At 36.5% G+C, this 16,451-nt stretch overlaps 1 protein-coding gene across 1 annotated transcript in view; it reads right to left on the reverse strand.

Moving 5' to 3' along the window:
• Positions 1-13,076, reverse strand: part of Chd64 (calponin 3) — a 100,561-nt gene extending 87,485 nt beyond the window's left edge. The window contains exon 1 of the mRNA XM_069834604.1: positions 12,882-13,076. Within this exon, the coding sequence (XP_069690705.1) occupies positions 12,882-12,935 (54 nt within the window). The 5' untranslated portion in view covers positions 12,936-13,076. The remainder of the gene's footprint in view (positions 1-12,881) is intronic.
• Between the last annotated feature and the right edge of the window lie 3,375 nt (positions 13,077-16,451).

Genomic DNA, 16,451 nt, shown 5'->3' on the forward strand with positions numbered 1-16,451 from the left:
AGAGAAAAGAAGTGCGTCACTAAGATGATGATGATGGTGATTACTATTATTATTATTATTATTATTATTATTATTATTATTATTACATTTATTACTATTATTGCAATTTGTTTCTATTGGATTTTATATTCAGACTTCCCAATGTGTAGGGAATTCATCCGCCGCTGAGTCAATGTTAACACAATCATGTGAAATCTCCACAATCGCAACGAAAGAAGACACTGCGAAAGTTCGAGCATTCCTTTCGGTTATCTTATCTGAATACAACTTATAATATTTTGCTAACAAAACAGAAGCCTTTGAGCGTGTAAGATGGAGTGTTCGTTCGTAAACTGACCTTTCACTTCCGTACTATAACATACTGAACCAGAAACAATTGTGTATGATAAGCAAATATCGTATGTAGGTTACTCGTTAACTGCCGGGTAACAGTTTCCATCAAAGCCCATTTCACAATATTAGAGCCAATGCGTTGACTTTACACGTCTCATTTTGCCACAAAATTTTATTAATTATTTAAATATGTTGGAAGTGCGTAGTAAATCACTCTCATTGAGAATGCAACAAAAAAATTGATCATAGTTCACGAAGCACGTGAGATCGATGCTTCCTGAACTTTTAGTCCCAATTTCAGATAAAAATGGTAGAATATAAATTATTCCGAAACGTGTATGACCGCGTGTGTGAGTGAATGTTCAGGTTTTTGAGCCGGATTCAGGAGCGTTTATTCAAGGATGGGCAACTGTTGCGTCTGTCACTATTACATCAGTGGGCACGTTACAATGGAATTATAACCTCGTCCATGTTATTTAATGTAATTATAAATTTGGATACGTTATGAAGGCAGGACGAACTGGAGATCCGAAAAATCCTGCTACAATACAACCTTCGTTTACAAATTCCATTTGGATTCCCAGCATTTGAAACCAGTTGACCGACGTGTACATGTTCAGTAGCAAGTATTTACCGGTATCTACTACTTGTGAAGTTACAAGGTCTGTCCTTTATTTATTGCAGTCTGAGAAGGTTTTTGATTCAAGGTAGTCAGTCATACGACTGTGTACATCATCACTGACGTTAATTTTATACCACCGTACTCCAATAAAGTTGTTCTTCGTACTGTCAGTTAACAATGTACTCCTCGGCAGACAGTTTGAGGCTGAATATGCTTTCTGAGGACATAAATTAAGTTCAATTTATAGGAAAATCGAATCCGTTACTTTTCTCCCTTTCACAGAAACTTTAGTATGCCAAGAGCAAGAGACAAAAGAAGGCATTTTGTTAACACAGGATAACAGTTGCATAAATTGCATTAAGGCCACTTTTGTCATGAACGAGCTTCCGTCTTTGCAACTTTGAACGAAATTAAGGAATGAGCAGGAACATCTTTGAAATGCATGTGCAGCTGACACAGCAAGTCTGATTTAGAACGTAACTTGGGCAGCCATAATATCGTGCCATAAAGTCTGAACAATCGTGCAAGAGATGCAATAAAGTTTTATGCTCCTACCCTGCTTGAAAAACAACCGCGACTGCGTTACCTCTGCCCACGACTGAGCTCAGTACGGGGTGAAATTACTACCAGGGCAATCACCTTCATCTACATATCACACAGGACTTAGGCCGTCCATACCAAAGGACGGCGCCCAGGTCGAACAGTGTGTCTCACCTCAACGTGTCAGCAAGGATGAACCTATCAACTGTTTGTGTCACCATTTTGAGATCCCGTTCTCTATTAACAAAAATACACTGCAGCTATAGGATTACTGTGTCTTGGGAACATTGTACTCCATTGTATAGAGTATTTTCTACAAAGTTTCCTACTTTACGCCATAGGCAGCTGCTGTCATACAAAAGCGTCCTACAAAGCCACCAAGTTTCAATTAATGCTTTGGCATACATATACAGAACAGGGAAGTTGATGAGGCGAGGGCCAGCTGGTAAATTTTCTCGAAACCCTCTCGACTCTCAATAAGGAACATATTTATTTTACGTGCCATAACCTACAAAGGACGCTAAATTTACTTTCCTCCCTCAATATGCCATGTAAATAATTTTATCGTTCTTAAAAATTTATACAGGGCATATCAAAAGTCCGGTAACACTTTCAATATTTTATTAAACAAAAACTACTAATGATAGCACTTCAAACACACGTCAGTTTAAAGTCAAACTCTCAAAGTTCTGTTTACACCTTACAGAGATTCAATGTGTGAACCACGAGTGACTCGGCAGATGTCCAAACGATAATCAAACTCTTCCCATACCCTTTTCAACATATCCTCTGTGACCATGGCAGCAGCTTCTCGAATTCTGGTTTTTAGTTCCTCTAAATCACGTGGCAAAGGTGGTACAAACACACGGTCCTTTAGATAGCCCATAGAAAAAAGTCACATGCAGTCATATCGGGTGACCTTGGTGGCCATGTCATGAAACATCTGCCCCTTACTCCAGCACGTCCTATCCAACGATCAGACATCTCCGTATTCAGGTAAGCACGAACTGCATTGTGGAAATGTGGCGGAGCCCCATCCTTGCTGAAAGATGAAATCGTCATCGAGATCTTGTCTAAGTTGAGGCACTACCATTGCTCCAACATGTCCAGATATGAATGTCCAGTCACAGTAGCCTCAATGAAGAAGAAAGGTCCGTACAGTCTTCGTTGTGACAACGCGCAGAAAACATTCACCTTTGGTGAATCACGCTCATGTTCAATGGTTCTGTGAGGTTTCTGTGTACCCCAAACACGACAGTTGTGCTTGTTAATTTTCCCACTCGTATGGAATGTCGCTTCGTCACTGAAAATTAAGCGGCTGAATAAGTCATCGTCGTCTGCTGCCTGTTGTTGTAGCTGGCAAGAAAACTCGTAGCGCTTGCGTTTGTTTCATGACATGGCCACCAAGGTCACCCGATATGACTGCATGTGACTTTTTTCTATGGGGGTATCTAAAGGACGGTGTGTTTGTATCGCCTTTGCCACGTGATTTAGAGGAACTAAAAACCAGAATTCGAGAAGCTGCCGCCACGGTCACAGAAGAGTTTGATTATCGTTTGGCCATCTGCAGAGTCACTCGTGGTTCACACATTGAATCTCTAAGGTGTAAACAGAACTTTGAGAGTTTGACTTTAAACTGACTTGTGTTTGAAAGTGCTATCTTTTGTAGTTTTTTTGTAATAAAATATTGAAAGTGTTACCGGAGTTTTGATATGCCCTGTAGTTATCAGCCGGGTTTCAATCCGCGAACTTCTGATCCAACAGCCAACCACATGGACAAAAGAAATCCTTCACAAATGTAATAACAGGTGTTTTGGATTTGTTAGCGATAGGTCGCCAGAGTATTGTATTGTATTTGTTTTAGCACGACTTCGATCGATTTTCAGAGCTTCTTGAACTAATTCACTTTAAGCAAATTAGCAATATATCACTAATTCTTACGTCAAAGTGCGAATGCTCCAGACGAAACAAACTTTTGAAAACCAACTGTGTAATTTTATTACGAGATAGCAAAGTTAAAATCTCGTCCTAGGGACGAACCCTTCTCGTTCTGAGTTAGTTTAGTTGGCACGTATAATATTGTTCATGGGGTTATGTTAAATAGAGCTGGTGCAGATCGATATTTCATTTATACGTTCTGTGAAATTGTATCCTCTGGCAGGTGTTCCGAGAAGCGAAAACCAGCGATGGAACAGCCAGGTGAAATGAAGCCTAGCAGTTAGTCACTGTCAAAAGTAACCCCCTGCCACCGTATACCCGTACATAGTTTATGCAGACCAGTTCACTGCGTTCAGTTTCACTGTTTATTAATAACGTTTTCATGGAAATGGGCTATTCGGTGACACTGTGAAGGTGGAATTGTGCAAAATATTTCGAAGCTCATACGACACAGAAAATATTAGTGTACTTCCATCTCTTCACTAGTGTCCCGTAGTCACACATATAGACTCCGGGACTTACGAATTACAAAGTCAATCTTGTAAAAATAAATTCGGTTGCAATATTTCAGTATGTTTATGTATTTATTATATAAATACAAGCAACAATAAAGACCTGGGGCATTCTGAAAGTCTATTATTATTATTATTATTATTATTATTATTATTATTATTATTACCTCGATCTTTTGACTCGTTACAATCTGTATCTTCAGCTAACGCTATTAAAAATAGGTAAGTTCGAGAGTTCTCTGTAAAGTGATCAGCATGACACGAGACCACCGTTTATGATACAGAACTCTACTATAAGAGGTATTATGTCTCTAAGTTGCTGTCGGAAATTAATCTGTCTTTAGGATTTGTGAGCGCAAACGATGCCTCGAATCATAACAGGATTGTTCACCATTCAGAATTTATCATTATTAATGCGTAATAACCTCGTTCAATTAATACCCAGCCGTTGTCAAAGCGGACGTTTTCCTTTAAGGTAAGAGTTTATTTATTGATTACTTGATTAGGCTTTCTCATATACCGCTCCAATCACAAGTAGCGGTAACACATATCTGCCAATGAGGCTTTAGCAGTTTCAAATGTCACGTCCATGTGAACTCCTCGTGGAATATAAAACAACAAATTGACTTAAGACGATAAAAAGGTTAGTAATTTAAATGTGAATTTAAATTAAAAGTCATCATATATCTTAAAATTTACTCGCTATGGATGGTGATAGAAATCAATATACTATATCGGTATATAAATAATTGCAACTAGGGATAATCTTTACAACGAAACGTGGTAACACCGTTTGGCATTACAAGTACTGATGCTTGCAAGAAAGATATATCCAACAAAAAGCTTGCCGGTAGGGAACTAAATTATCACGGCAACATTATTATTATTATTATTATTATAGTTTGATTCACCTGTAGCAATTATCTGCTACCTACCAATCTGAAGTCAAAAATTGTCAGCGTGTATCCCCTAACTTTACGTTAGGCTGAATTAAAACTCAAGACTGATGCAACATGAAAACACGGAAGTGCTATGAAAAATCATTAATAAATTTACTGATTTTAACATCAATTTTATGTAGTTCTGCATCACACCTTAAAACGCGATCGGATCGTGACAAAACAAAAAATGGGAGTGGGTAAATATAAATAAACAAGTATTATTTGTTGCATGAAAAAAATTAGGAAAGGGTTCTATACTATTACTGGTATCAAAATTAACGTGCATCAACGTATCTACCTACGAACTATCCGTTGCCGATACTTCCAGGTGAGGAAAGAAAACGCACCTTTTATTCAGTAAAATACGCTTACAATTAAATGAAGGCTGAGTGGATTTTAGTGTCGTTCTCATTGTGGCGGAAAAATTTAAAGTGACTTCAAACGCCTCTAATGATAGTACTGAAGAGTTTGCTTTGCAAGATCGTAAAACACAATATAACGAGTACGTGCAGCGTTCACACATACAAGACGCATATCTTGAACTTGGCGTCGAAGGAACTGTCTTGGGCTCCAACCAGAGATGTGCTTAACGATATGGAAACCGATATAGTATCAATATTCATCGATATTTCCATGAGTTAATCATATATCAATATATGATTTGACATTTTCGTCCATGCAGGATTCTCCGCTTATAATCTGAAGCTTGTAACTATGAACGCCATACGGTTGTTATTAATTAGTTACATCAACAAACCTTCTATTCTATCTGTCTACAAACTCTCCGTTTGTTGTGTGCAAGACCACCTTAAATAGACGGAGTGTTTTGTTTTCATTTCATTATAGCCTATTAGTCTGAGGCGGCAGTGATAAAAAGTAGTTTTTTTTAAAACTCGTGTATTTCGTTAAATATTAGTCCTATCAAAATTTTGCATTGAATAAAACTTATCTGAAATCGTTTTTAAATAAACTTTTGTTATACAGTACATTTTTCGTGAAAATCGATAAGCGAGATATTTTGATCTATTTAATTCAGGCCCCCTTATAACCCCCCTTTTAAATAAAGTATTGAATGACATATAGCATAAAATCTAAGTTAGAACGAACTTAATTTACATTACAATTTTCCATAAGAAATCTGTTCAGCCATCATCACGTGAAAAGGTAACACATACATCCAGCCAGTCAGTCAGACAGACACAAACAAAACAAAAATTCCAAAAATGCTATTTTCGGTCTCAGGATGGTTAATTATACATGTTAATATCAATTACTTTTGGAAAAGCGAAAATTACGAGAAAAGTTTTGCTTACGAATTTATTATTAGTATATATTATTCAGTATTCTTAGAGTTCGATTATCTTGAATTATATTCTAGTTTTCTGTCACAGTTTCTTTATGATATATCAAATAATACATTTTAACAATTAGAACTTCCTTTAGTCATTTCTATTCGCCATTCATCAACACAACAACGCCAAGTAAACTATTTATTGCTTGACAATATTCTAGTAACAAACATATATAAGAATATTATTTCAACCAAAGCCATAACATTTCTGTTCTAACCTTATAAATTAGGTGGTCCGCCAATACACAAATATCAAGCGTTCACATTTAGTCACATGACCTACAACGATTGCGTGTAATATCAGATGGTCATGATACAGGAATGTCATTCACTTATCACCTGCAAGAATGACGTTTAAGAGGATGTCTGGTGACATATGTTGCACTTCTCTTCGTTACCACACAGTACAGTAAATGGCCTCGTTGCAAATGGAATGCCAACCAACATGCAATATTTCTAAATGCATTCAAATGTTTACCTTATTTACAGACATCTCCCAAATATGTCAAGGTCATAAAATACGATTAACATTAGCATCTAGGCCAAGGATTTTGTGTACTGTACACTCCACAGTAACTGTCGTCCCCACTCTACATGGAATGGCTACAGTTTAACTGGTTTTCAGACGGACTGTCCACATTCTTCAGCTCCATATTGGTTATGACTCACGAGTTGTGTTTGCTACAGCAGCCAACACGATACCACGTCAGTGACATTCTTTATTTTCTTTCTAACATTCCAGCTTTTTACATTAGTTTATTGGCATTATACTCAGCTATCCAATCGTATAGAATGAGTGGGCACATATTTATAAATACGGACGAGATTCTTTCCCTAGCAAGACTTTTATCGACAGCATTGCGATTACATCCATATATAACCTTCCCTTGCAAAGGATGTCGCAATGCAATTCCTAGCTTCATGAGGTAATGTTTGTTACACAAGTGGAATAATAAACAAATGCCACTTACAGAGTGAAAGACTGTTGCAAATTTACAAAATTATCGCGCACTCTTCATGTATATATAAAGCTTACTTGCACTGCCGTTTGTCGTAGAACCGAACGCGAATTGTTAAAAACATTAATAAAATAATTAGCTACAAAATTTCACGAGGTAGAGGCGCCTGTTTTGATTAAGGGGGAACTGAAAAATGGATGTGTAATTGAACAGAAGGAAGAAAATCAAGTCCGATATATAGCCACAGTTCTTAATATACGTCGTATACATAAAAGTTCAAATCTACGAAAAGATTGGGGGGGGGGGGAAGAGCATAATCTTGCTCGCATATAGTGTATTTGAATGCAAACTGACTTGCAAAAATGCTATCAAATAATATCCTCCTGAGTCCTGAAACATGTTGTTTTATTTTTATAGTTCAATATAATTCTACACTTCAAAAAAAGTGTCACTGAAATAAGGAAAAATACTACAGAAAATCTGCAGATTACAGTTAGAGCACAAATGCGGTATATTATACTATACTTCGGGTCTCAGGACTCAGGAGGTTAAACCCAATGGATACCAAAACCCCCTCTAGCTAAATAGAAGGACGAATATATTAAATTTGAAAACATGCCAACGGAACTAAACCCATGAAGTGGATCATGATTGATATAATTAAAATAACCCATTTGTGCAATTATTCCAGTTTCTAAAACGATTCAGTTCAAATAATAAATTACCGGGTAAGATTCTCTTCGTTTTGGCCGAAGAAGTCATAGGCTATTTCCAAGATGGACGTGTTTTCCTATTCGCGAAAAAGAAGTGATTTTATCTTATCCCATCATTCAGCGTCCATGTCTTATTTTTGTCCTATGCGCCATGCTGACCATGGAGTTTACTTCTGAATGTGAAACGTTGGTTCTTACGACTCACGAGACGACATAATAATAATAATAATAATAATAATAATAATAATAATAATAATAATAATAATAATAATAATAAAACGGGTTCCTACGAAAATGTACAATTTTTGGTTTGTTAGACATTTCGCTAGCCCGCGCTACGAGCGTGCTAAACTAGCCCCGGCTATCGACTGGTTACTTGTACAGGATTCATATCATATCATATCGCTAACACTGGTTTATGAATACGAAAAACGTTAGTTCGCTGATCATCCACCGGAAGCCCGCGCTAAGAATGTCTATGAATACGGCCCTAAATCGTTTCCGTAGCTTTAAAAGACAGAAATACGCTAGGGGTTACCTCCTTTTTATTTTACAAATAATGAACAGGATTGCGATTCTTCCTTATATAATCTTTTGTGATATCAGTGTTACGTCTATGTTACCACTACGTATGTACTTACAATAATACATTTATATAAAAACGCCTAAATGTTTAAGTCGAATAGTAATGCACAAAGGAACCAGTTTTCAAATCTTGGGAGTATTAAGGCAAGGTAAATCTCTGGAAGTCTAAGCGAATACGAATTAGTGTGTTAAAAAGTTGGTAACAGTATTGAGAAAAAAATTTCGACTTATTTTCATTTCTCCTCTTAGTCGTTTAGTTCATGAGAAAATAATCAGCCTTGTTTGTCAGCAGAGAGAGGAACTACGTTATTTTAACTGACTACATATCACGAAAACATTTACGACGATGTTGGTCAACAAATCCCCTTTTCTAAACGAGTAAGACTCACTCGCTTGGAAAATGTTTTAAATAAATATTTGCTAAATCAAACATAATCAGCGCAATGACTCATGCTACTTAGGACTTGCAACCTAGGTACAGTAAAATAACAAATTTCCATCATATAAGGAATTTGCCCATTCAATCTCGATTGCGTCACTTCCTCTTTTTCTGCTGTTTCAGTTGACCTTAACGAAATTATTAGAATAGAGTATTTACAAAACGCCTCTTTGTACAGCGCGCAATTGAGCAATTGGTTTCCGATATCCGTAGATAAAATCCTAGATCATATATTATATAAAATGTTAAAATCGGTAGCACTTTGAAGAGAACAACTGCCAGGATCGCTACCCGTCCGCCGTAAACGAACACGAGATGGCAGTACAGTCGCTAATTCAATTCAAATGGGAATTATGACGTGACTCCTTATGTAACTAGATGGCAGAACAGTAAACCTGACAAAAGTTGTTACCGTCAAAGCCTATAAGGCCGAGCAATCTGGGTATAAATGATCTAGGATAAAATGTAATAATATGGATATTAGCACTCTACCAGCATGATACATTACAACATTTTACGCGATCTCTTAATTTGTGTACAGTCCCAGAAACAAAAAATGGCCCGACTCTTGAAGTTCCTTACAGAGCATGAGTCACACCACAACGATTTAATAATGATTTTTCAACACAGTATTATTTGATAATAATAAATTATGCAGGTTAATTTCCTTTACCATTAAACTATCTTACTGCACGATTTATACATATTAATCTACTATTAAGAATACAAGAATACTGTAAATCAATTTGCATTGCATCTTTTCAAATACCTCTCCGGCTGCAACAATCGACTAAAAGGAATTTCAGTAACTGTCAAAGCGATCTCATGTGGAGCACTGAGCATGCGCAATGCGTTGAATCTGGAACTCCGAAAATTCAGGCGGGCCAGTGTTTTTTCTGAGATTGTATTTTACTGTACTCTTCTGTTTACTGGCACATGTCTGTAAGTTACGACAAAATTCTTCGTACTATAGAGTCTATAAGACACACTGTACAATGTTGCGTGCGTAACTAACTAGACGGCACGCATCAGCAAAAAGATACATGTCATTAAACTGTTACTTTGTAGATTGCTCGTCACAACCCAAAATTAAAATAACACGCCAATCAAGTACAAAATACTATTATGCATTCGAAGAAACACGGTTTACGGAAAAATGGCTATTTCAGAAGGAAATGCATAACAAGAATGAACATAAAGAAATTACTTACGCCTCGCGCCGACCCAAAGAGAGGATATATTACTACAAAAAAAATTAAATATGACGAACGTCAAGAAACCCAATGAGCGAACGGGGCAATTAGTAGTAAAGTTACTGCTACATACAGTACAGCTATACCTATTAGGGACGTCACTTTCGATAATTATTGTGATTAGAACGCTTGTCTTTGCAGGGTCGCGGGTTCAAATAGGCCTAAGTGGAATTTTATTTTTATTAGGAGATGAAACTTTTAGCAAAGACTACCTTCTTGCGGAATGAAGTAAAATTGGATGAACCTATCACAGAGCTGCACAACGTAAAAGAACCCTATGCTTTAATAAAGAAGGTTAAAAAATTAGGTGAAGTATCAGCGGAAGAACAATTGTTTGTATACATCTTAAATCTGATTAGTGAAATATATTACTAGTCAGCGATGTATGTAATGCAGAGGGGAAATGAACTGGCTACCATCATCTCCTGGCTTAGTGATCTCATGAGTGATGTCTTATTGGTGCCAATTATGAGGTTCCAACCTGTCTTTGGACGTACAGTTGATTAAAAAATAAAAAAGTTAAGAAAGGAGATGCTGAAATTGAAGTTCAAAGTGCTACAAATTTGCAGCTCTTCACACAGAGCCATAGGAATTTATTGCGATAAGTAGTTGTCCAATGATTTTTTTAAAGAATTTTCGAAGCTATGACTGTCATCTAATATTTCTTCGGTGAGAACTCTACGCTGTCTGATGTCTTTGCCTGAACAGTTCCTGTCTCCTGACATTTACGTATTATACAGAGCATGGATTGTTGGAACTTTGACACCTAGGAATCTTTAAATAGACTTTGAACTTGATGAATCGGCACATATGAATCATAAATAAGTACACGTTGCTCAGTAGAAAACATTTGCTGACCCATAAAACACTCTATGGCTACATAAACAACAAGCAAACACTAACTCCTAGTATAGTAACATTCCCACTAAGCAGCCATTGGCTTACTGACATCTAGATTGCATTTACAGACGGGAAACTGCTTGACTTGACGACAGCACAAACGCCGAGCGGTGGTTCGTACTTCAATGGCTCAACCTGTATAAACGATCATTCTGTGCAAGAAACATGCAACCAACCAATATTAAACGGGGTTTCACTTCCCTCACTTGAAGTGATCCAATTCGTATTCATCTTCCAGAATCTTTTCCTAATTTTATTCTTTCGATGTAGTATTACGGCATAGAAATTTTTCTTCGATATCTTGGAAATGTGAAATTGAATCTCCCGGGTAATGTAATGAGAGTTTCTGTCACATCTGCAACTATTTTGCTAAGTTTGATAGTTACGTTATAGTAGCAACTTCGATTTTATACACCGGAAGACACACCCTCCTGGCCTCCCACCGCGACACAAAAAATCTCTGGTATTGTAATACAGATTCACGCGTCTCACACTGCTCATTATCAGCAAAGAAAGATTGTTCCTCAAATTGAATTTCGGTTACTGCACAATTTTAAAATTTAACAAATATCCAAATAGCAAAGTAATGAACGTAGAAAAGTCCCGAATTCTACAGATATGCATGGACTATTGTAAATCGGAGATCCCCCAGACATATTTTTCAATATTGCATTTATTCATTCCTTCCTACTTACTACATTGATCTTCTAAAGCTTTTTCCATCATTATGTGAAATACAATCCTTGAATCCTGAGATTTCTGATCGCGAGTATTGTTAACTATTTCTAATCCAACCTGTAGCCTACTTAAGAATACCATTTAACCGAAAAATATAAATAATGTGTATTTTCGAACTACGGTACATTAAAAACTGACCCACAGAACGAGCACTGATCTCTTCCCTTCTACATTTAAAACAAAAGAAACTTATGCAAATCCAGCATTTGAACTTCGTGAGGTCCGTAAAGGCCCTTAAAAGAAAGTCACACTTTTATTATAAAGCGATAAGTAACTGTAAGATACAATTTACAAAAATGTGTTGTCGGAAACTGCATTTACTCACGTCTCTTTTGAAAATCAACTAAATTAAAATTATAACAAATTGTATTGTAAATTATTGAAAAAGAAACTAAACAACTTTCGCAATTAAGTTGTAAATGTTACCTTGAAGATCACAAATCGACAAATACGTAAAAGTATGACTTAGGAAAATTTGATTAAAATAAAGTTAAAATTAAGTAAAAAAAACTGTAAAATAAATGAAATACTGTTTCTTTATTTCTAAATGCGAATCAACTTATTATTAGCCAATATAATGTAATGTCCACAAACAATTCGTGCTTTATAAAAGTAATACCAGCAGGTAAATATATCGGCCACACGAAATTGTTTGCCTAATTGTTAATTTGTAAAGTCTAAGCCATTTTTGTGCTTGCCATCAAATAACCTGTTCTACTTCATTTTAGCTTTATCTACACTGGCGGGAAACGTGACGTCATATATTCATTTTATAATTCGCACGACTACATTACAGTAACACTATTCATTAAATCAATAATAAACTTAAAATATTCACGTATAACGTGGTTACAAGCTCAGCATTATCATATTAACAACTGTGAGCTATAAAGAGTTAATCGTAGCAAATTTATAGGAATCGCAGAAAATGACCGGCCGGCTAGATTTGAATTTTCCGCGCACATTCACATCAACCTTACCGGAACCCTGTACTCTTCTAGGTTAAAAAAATACGTTCCAGCATAAAAAGTGTGAAATTGTCTTCACATCTACTCACCTTCCTCTGGGCTTCAGCGGCGAAACCGGATTTTGTCGCTCTGTTGTTTGCCATTGTGTTGTTTTCCTTAGCACGCGTAACAGAACACGAACGTGAAAGATCCAGACACGTCCTCACTCGTACTCCGCGATAATGACAGTTGACTAAAGCCCGCCGTGCACAAAGTACTTTCAAGGTATTGAGTTTTCGTCTTGAGTCACGTGGCTTTCGTATCGGACTCCCATTGGCGCGAAATGATGTCATGGCGATGTTGCCATGACGGCAGGGTGAAACGTATATGGAGAAGAGAGGCTAACACAGTGCATTCGAAAATAAATTAAACGTTACGTTCAAGAAACTCGCTATTAAGTCTCATATTCCTTTAAGTAATTTAACAGTAGTAAAGATGGCACAACTTTATTTTCTGAGTTACATACAGATAAGTAACTCTACTACAAAAGCCGAGTTAATTGTAGTCAAGTATCGATTACCAGAACCAATACGAGGTAACTCCCTGTACTTGCAAGAACTTCGCATACCAACGGCCAGGAGGCAGTTTCCTTAACAATATAACCGGCATTACGCGATTTGCGTGAAATTAAACTTTCAAACTGTGTAACGTAGACCGCAATTTAGACACATTTCAGTACAGAAAATTGACATTACATAGCCTACTATTTTAGGGTAATGAAGTGCAATTTACTATAAAAGTTCCTGCTCTTCATTATGTGAAGCACGTTGGCTACGGAAATGAACATAACTTGGTCTTTGTTTATACTTGTATGGTATTGAAGATCTTGGTTCTGATCTGGAAAAACTATTTCGCCAGTATGTCAGGATGTAAATTACATGTTCTTGCGCTTCTCTTCATAATATGCAAGTTGATTAAGCCTGTCAGAAATGTATAATGAAAATACGAGACTATACCATCGACGGTTTTTTGTGAGAAGATTGAAGTTGGAAGTTATTGAAAAATGTATTAAGTACCGGTAAAATTGAAACAAGGCAGTTACGGTAACAAAAGGAAGAACACTATTGCCTAATTTATTTACGTCACTTGACACAGAAGCTACTTTCCATTCCCCCCCCATAGAAGCTTTAAGATTTGGAACAACTCAAGGCCTACATTTTTTTTTGGCGAGATGAACCTTTCATACATAGTTCATTCCTGTTTACTGATTTCAAAATAAAACAATTGCAAACATTTATACAAATCAAAATAAAGATTTCAACATTAATTTATTTAGTAAACATCAGTTAGAGAAATTATTGATCGAAATAAAGTTTGACTAAAATATGGAACTTTTGCTTGTTCCGACAAAAATTACAGGGACGCCGGACACCTAGGGACTGTCCCTTTTTTATAGGGCGTTTGGTAAGCCGAAAGTTAATGCAATCATTGAGAAAGAGAAGTCAATCCAAAAATGCAATTTGAAACTTGGAATAGAGAATAAAGATACTGTACCTTATGAATCCACAAAGCTGAAGACCGCCAGTATTTTCTCCCACAGTTTTCATTTTCTAACATTTCCTATTGTAAAAAAACAAGCAGTATTGGCAATGTCTACTACATTTTACTCGTAGTCTCGAGCGTCCTCATGACCCATCGGCTGCCATACTTAGCAGTAGATCTCATGTTCGCGGGTTCAAAACTCGTGGAGGGACGTGGATTTTAAGGTCGATAACTATACCTCTACGTTGCTTTCTTCTAAAGAATAATACCGGCAGTGAAGTTGGAAAGCCCGTGTTATGGATTTACGGCACTTATAAAGAAAACTTTCCTGAATTAGATAGCTCCAGGTAAAACTGACCGGCCATTTTCAGCCCACGTCGAAATTTAAATCTGCTGTTTATTATTCTCTCCAATAAATTTATTATCGAGGCCCATGAAATTCTCCATACAAAAACCAAGCATTACATATCAACTTCTTCATTTTATCAAATTACCGAAGTCCAGAAAGGTATTTCTCAACCATAAATCAACCAACCACTATTTTTATCTCCTGTTGCTCATATGAATAGTCATGCATCTCATGACACTCGTAAGAACTATACATAGAACTTTCATATTCTTTGATACAAAAGAAAAACGGAATACTCCAGGAGAAAACTAGGATAACATTTTAATATCTTTCTGGGTGCACCTTACACAAAATTCCACTTCACGGATAATGTTTTAGCATGAAAAAGATGTCAAGAAATGTATTGTTCACCTTCACAACTTAAACAATATGTTTATAGATTTTCAGATAGGGGAAGGCTCCCCCATCTCTCCCTTTTTCCTCTATTCCCAGCATCGAAAAGCTGTATTTAAAATTCCTGAATATTATATTATTAAATGTAGGAAAGAAGAATAACTTCATTGTTAAAGTCTAGTCATTATATACAGTACATACATATGTTAATTTTAAAAAGTAATGCATATATCGGTACTGTATGAATTGTAATTCAAAATCCAAATGAAACTGCAGATCCTATGTCATTATTATGTTATACTGTAATGTATAAAAACACAAAGGAAGTTGCAAAGACTGAAAAATGGTACTCATATATTAAGGCAATCAAGCTATTCAATAAGATATACTAATACTGTATTATTGTGTCTGACTGGATTAAGCGGTACCGGTATATGAATAGAGGATGGAGGTTTTAATAGTGAGGGGAAAATCCCCTCATTATCTCCCTCCCCTACAAAATGGATGTCAATTATTCTTGTGGAGTGTCATGAATGGACACAGATGTCCCACAGAACTGCAATAAGTATTGTTCTGTTTCAGGTTAGGCTGACATACTTTTCAAGGGCCGGATGTGGATGGATCAATTCACTCAGGTTCACATTGGTCCATTGTGCGCCCCATATGCGATTATTGTTTTATTCCGACAGGTGACACGGGTTGCATTCTTGAATATGATACTGAAAGGTGGACCATCCTGTCTCAGCCAAGTCCCATCCTTGGACGAGCATCTGATAAATTCCAGGGCCAGGAATCTGAAGCCCTTAAATCCTACATCAGCATCGAAGGCCCATTGGCTACTATCCCCAAGACTTCAGTCCAGTCTGTTTTTAACTACTGCAAATGATAGATTAAATGAGAGTGTAGGTGGAATAAAAGAAAGAAATGAGAGAATCCCTGAAAAACCCTCTTCAACGACTACTTTGCTAACCACAAATCTATTACAACCGGGCCGGGGTTCGAACCCGCCTGAATGGAAGAGCAGTGACCTGGCGCAGAGATAAAGGCCCGGTTACTGTTTTGTACGAGTATTACTTTGAGTTTGTTTACTTCTTTTTTGGTGCGATAGCGCACACAACAAATGCAAAATGAAATAATAGCAGTAATATAATAATAATAATAATAATAATAATAATAATAATAATAATAATAATAATAATAATAATAATAATAATAAATAACACGTTTTCGTCCTATTCATTCTGTCATCTGCATAAAAAATTCCAATACTCTCAATGCGAACTTTATACAAAACTTATTCTCGGCTATTTATTAAAGTTCTATGCATAGTTTTCTCATATTTCAAGGAATGCTGGGCTGGATAATCCTCTCATTCACAAAGACAGAGGGACAAACC

The sequence above is a fragment of the Periplaneta americana genome, chromosome 9 (assembly GCF_040183065.1).
Source record: "Periplaneta americana isolate PAMFEO1 chromosome 9, P.americana_PAMFEO1_priV1, whole genome shotgun sequence".
Classification (NCBI taxonomy): domain Eukaryota; kingdom Metazoa; phylum Arthropoda; class Insecta; order Blattodea; family Blattidae; genus Periplaneta; species Periplaneta americana.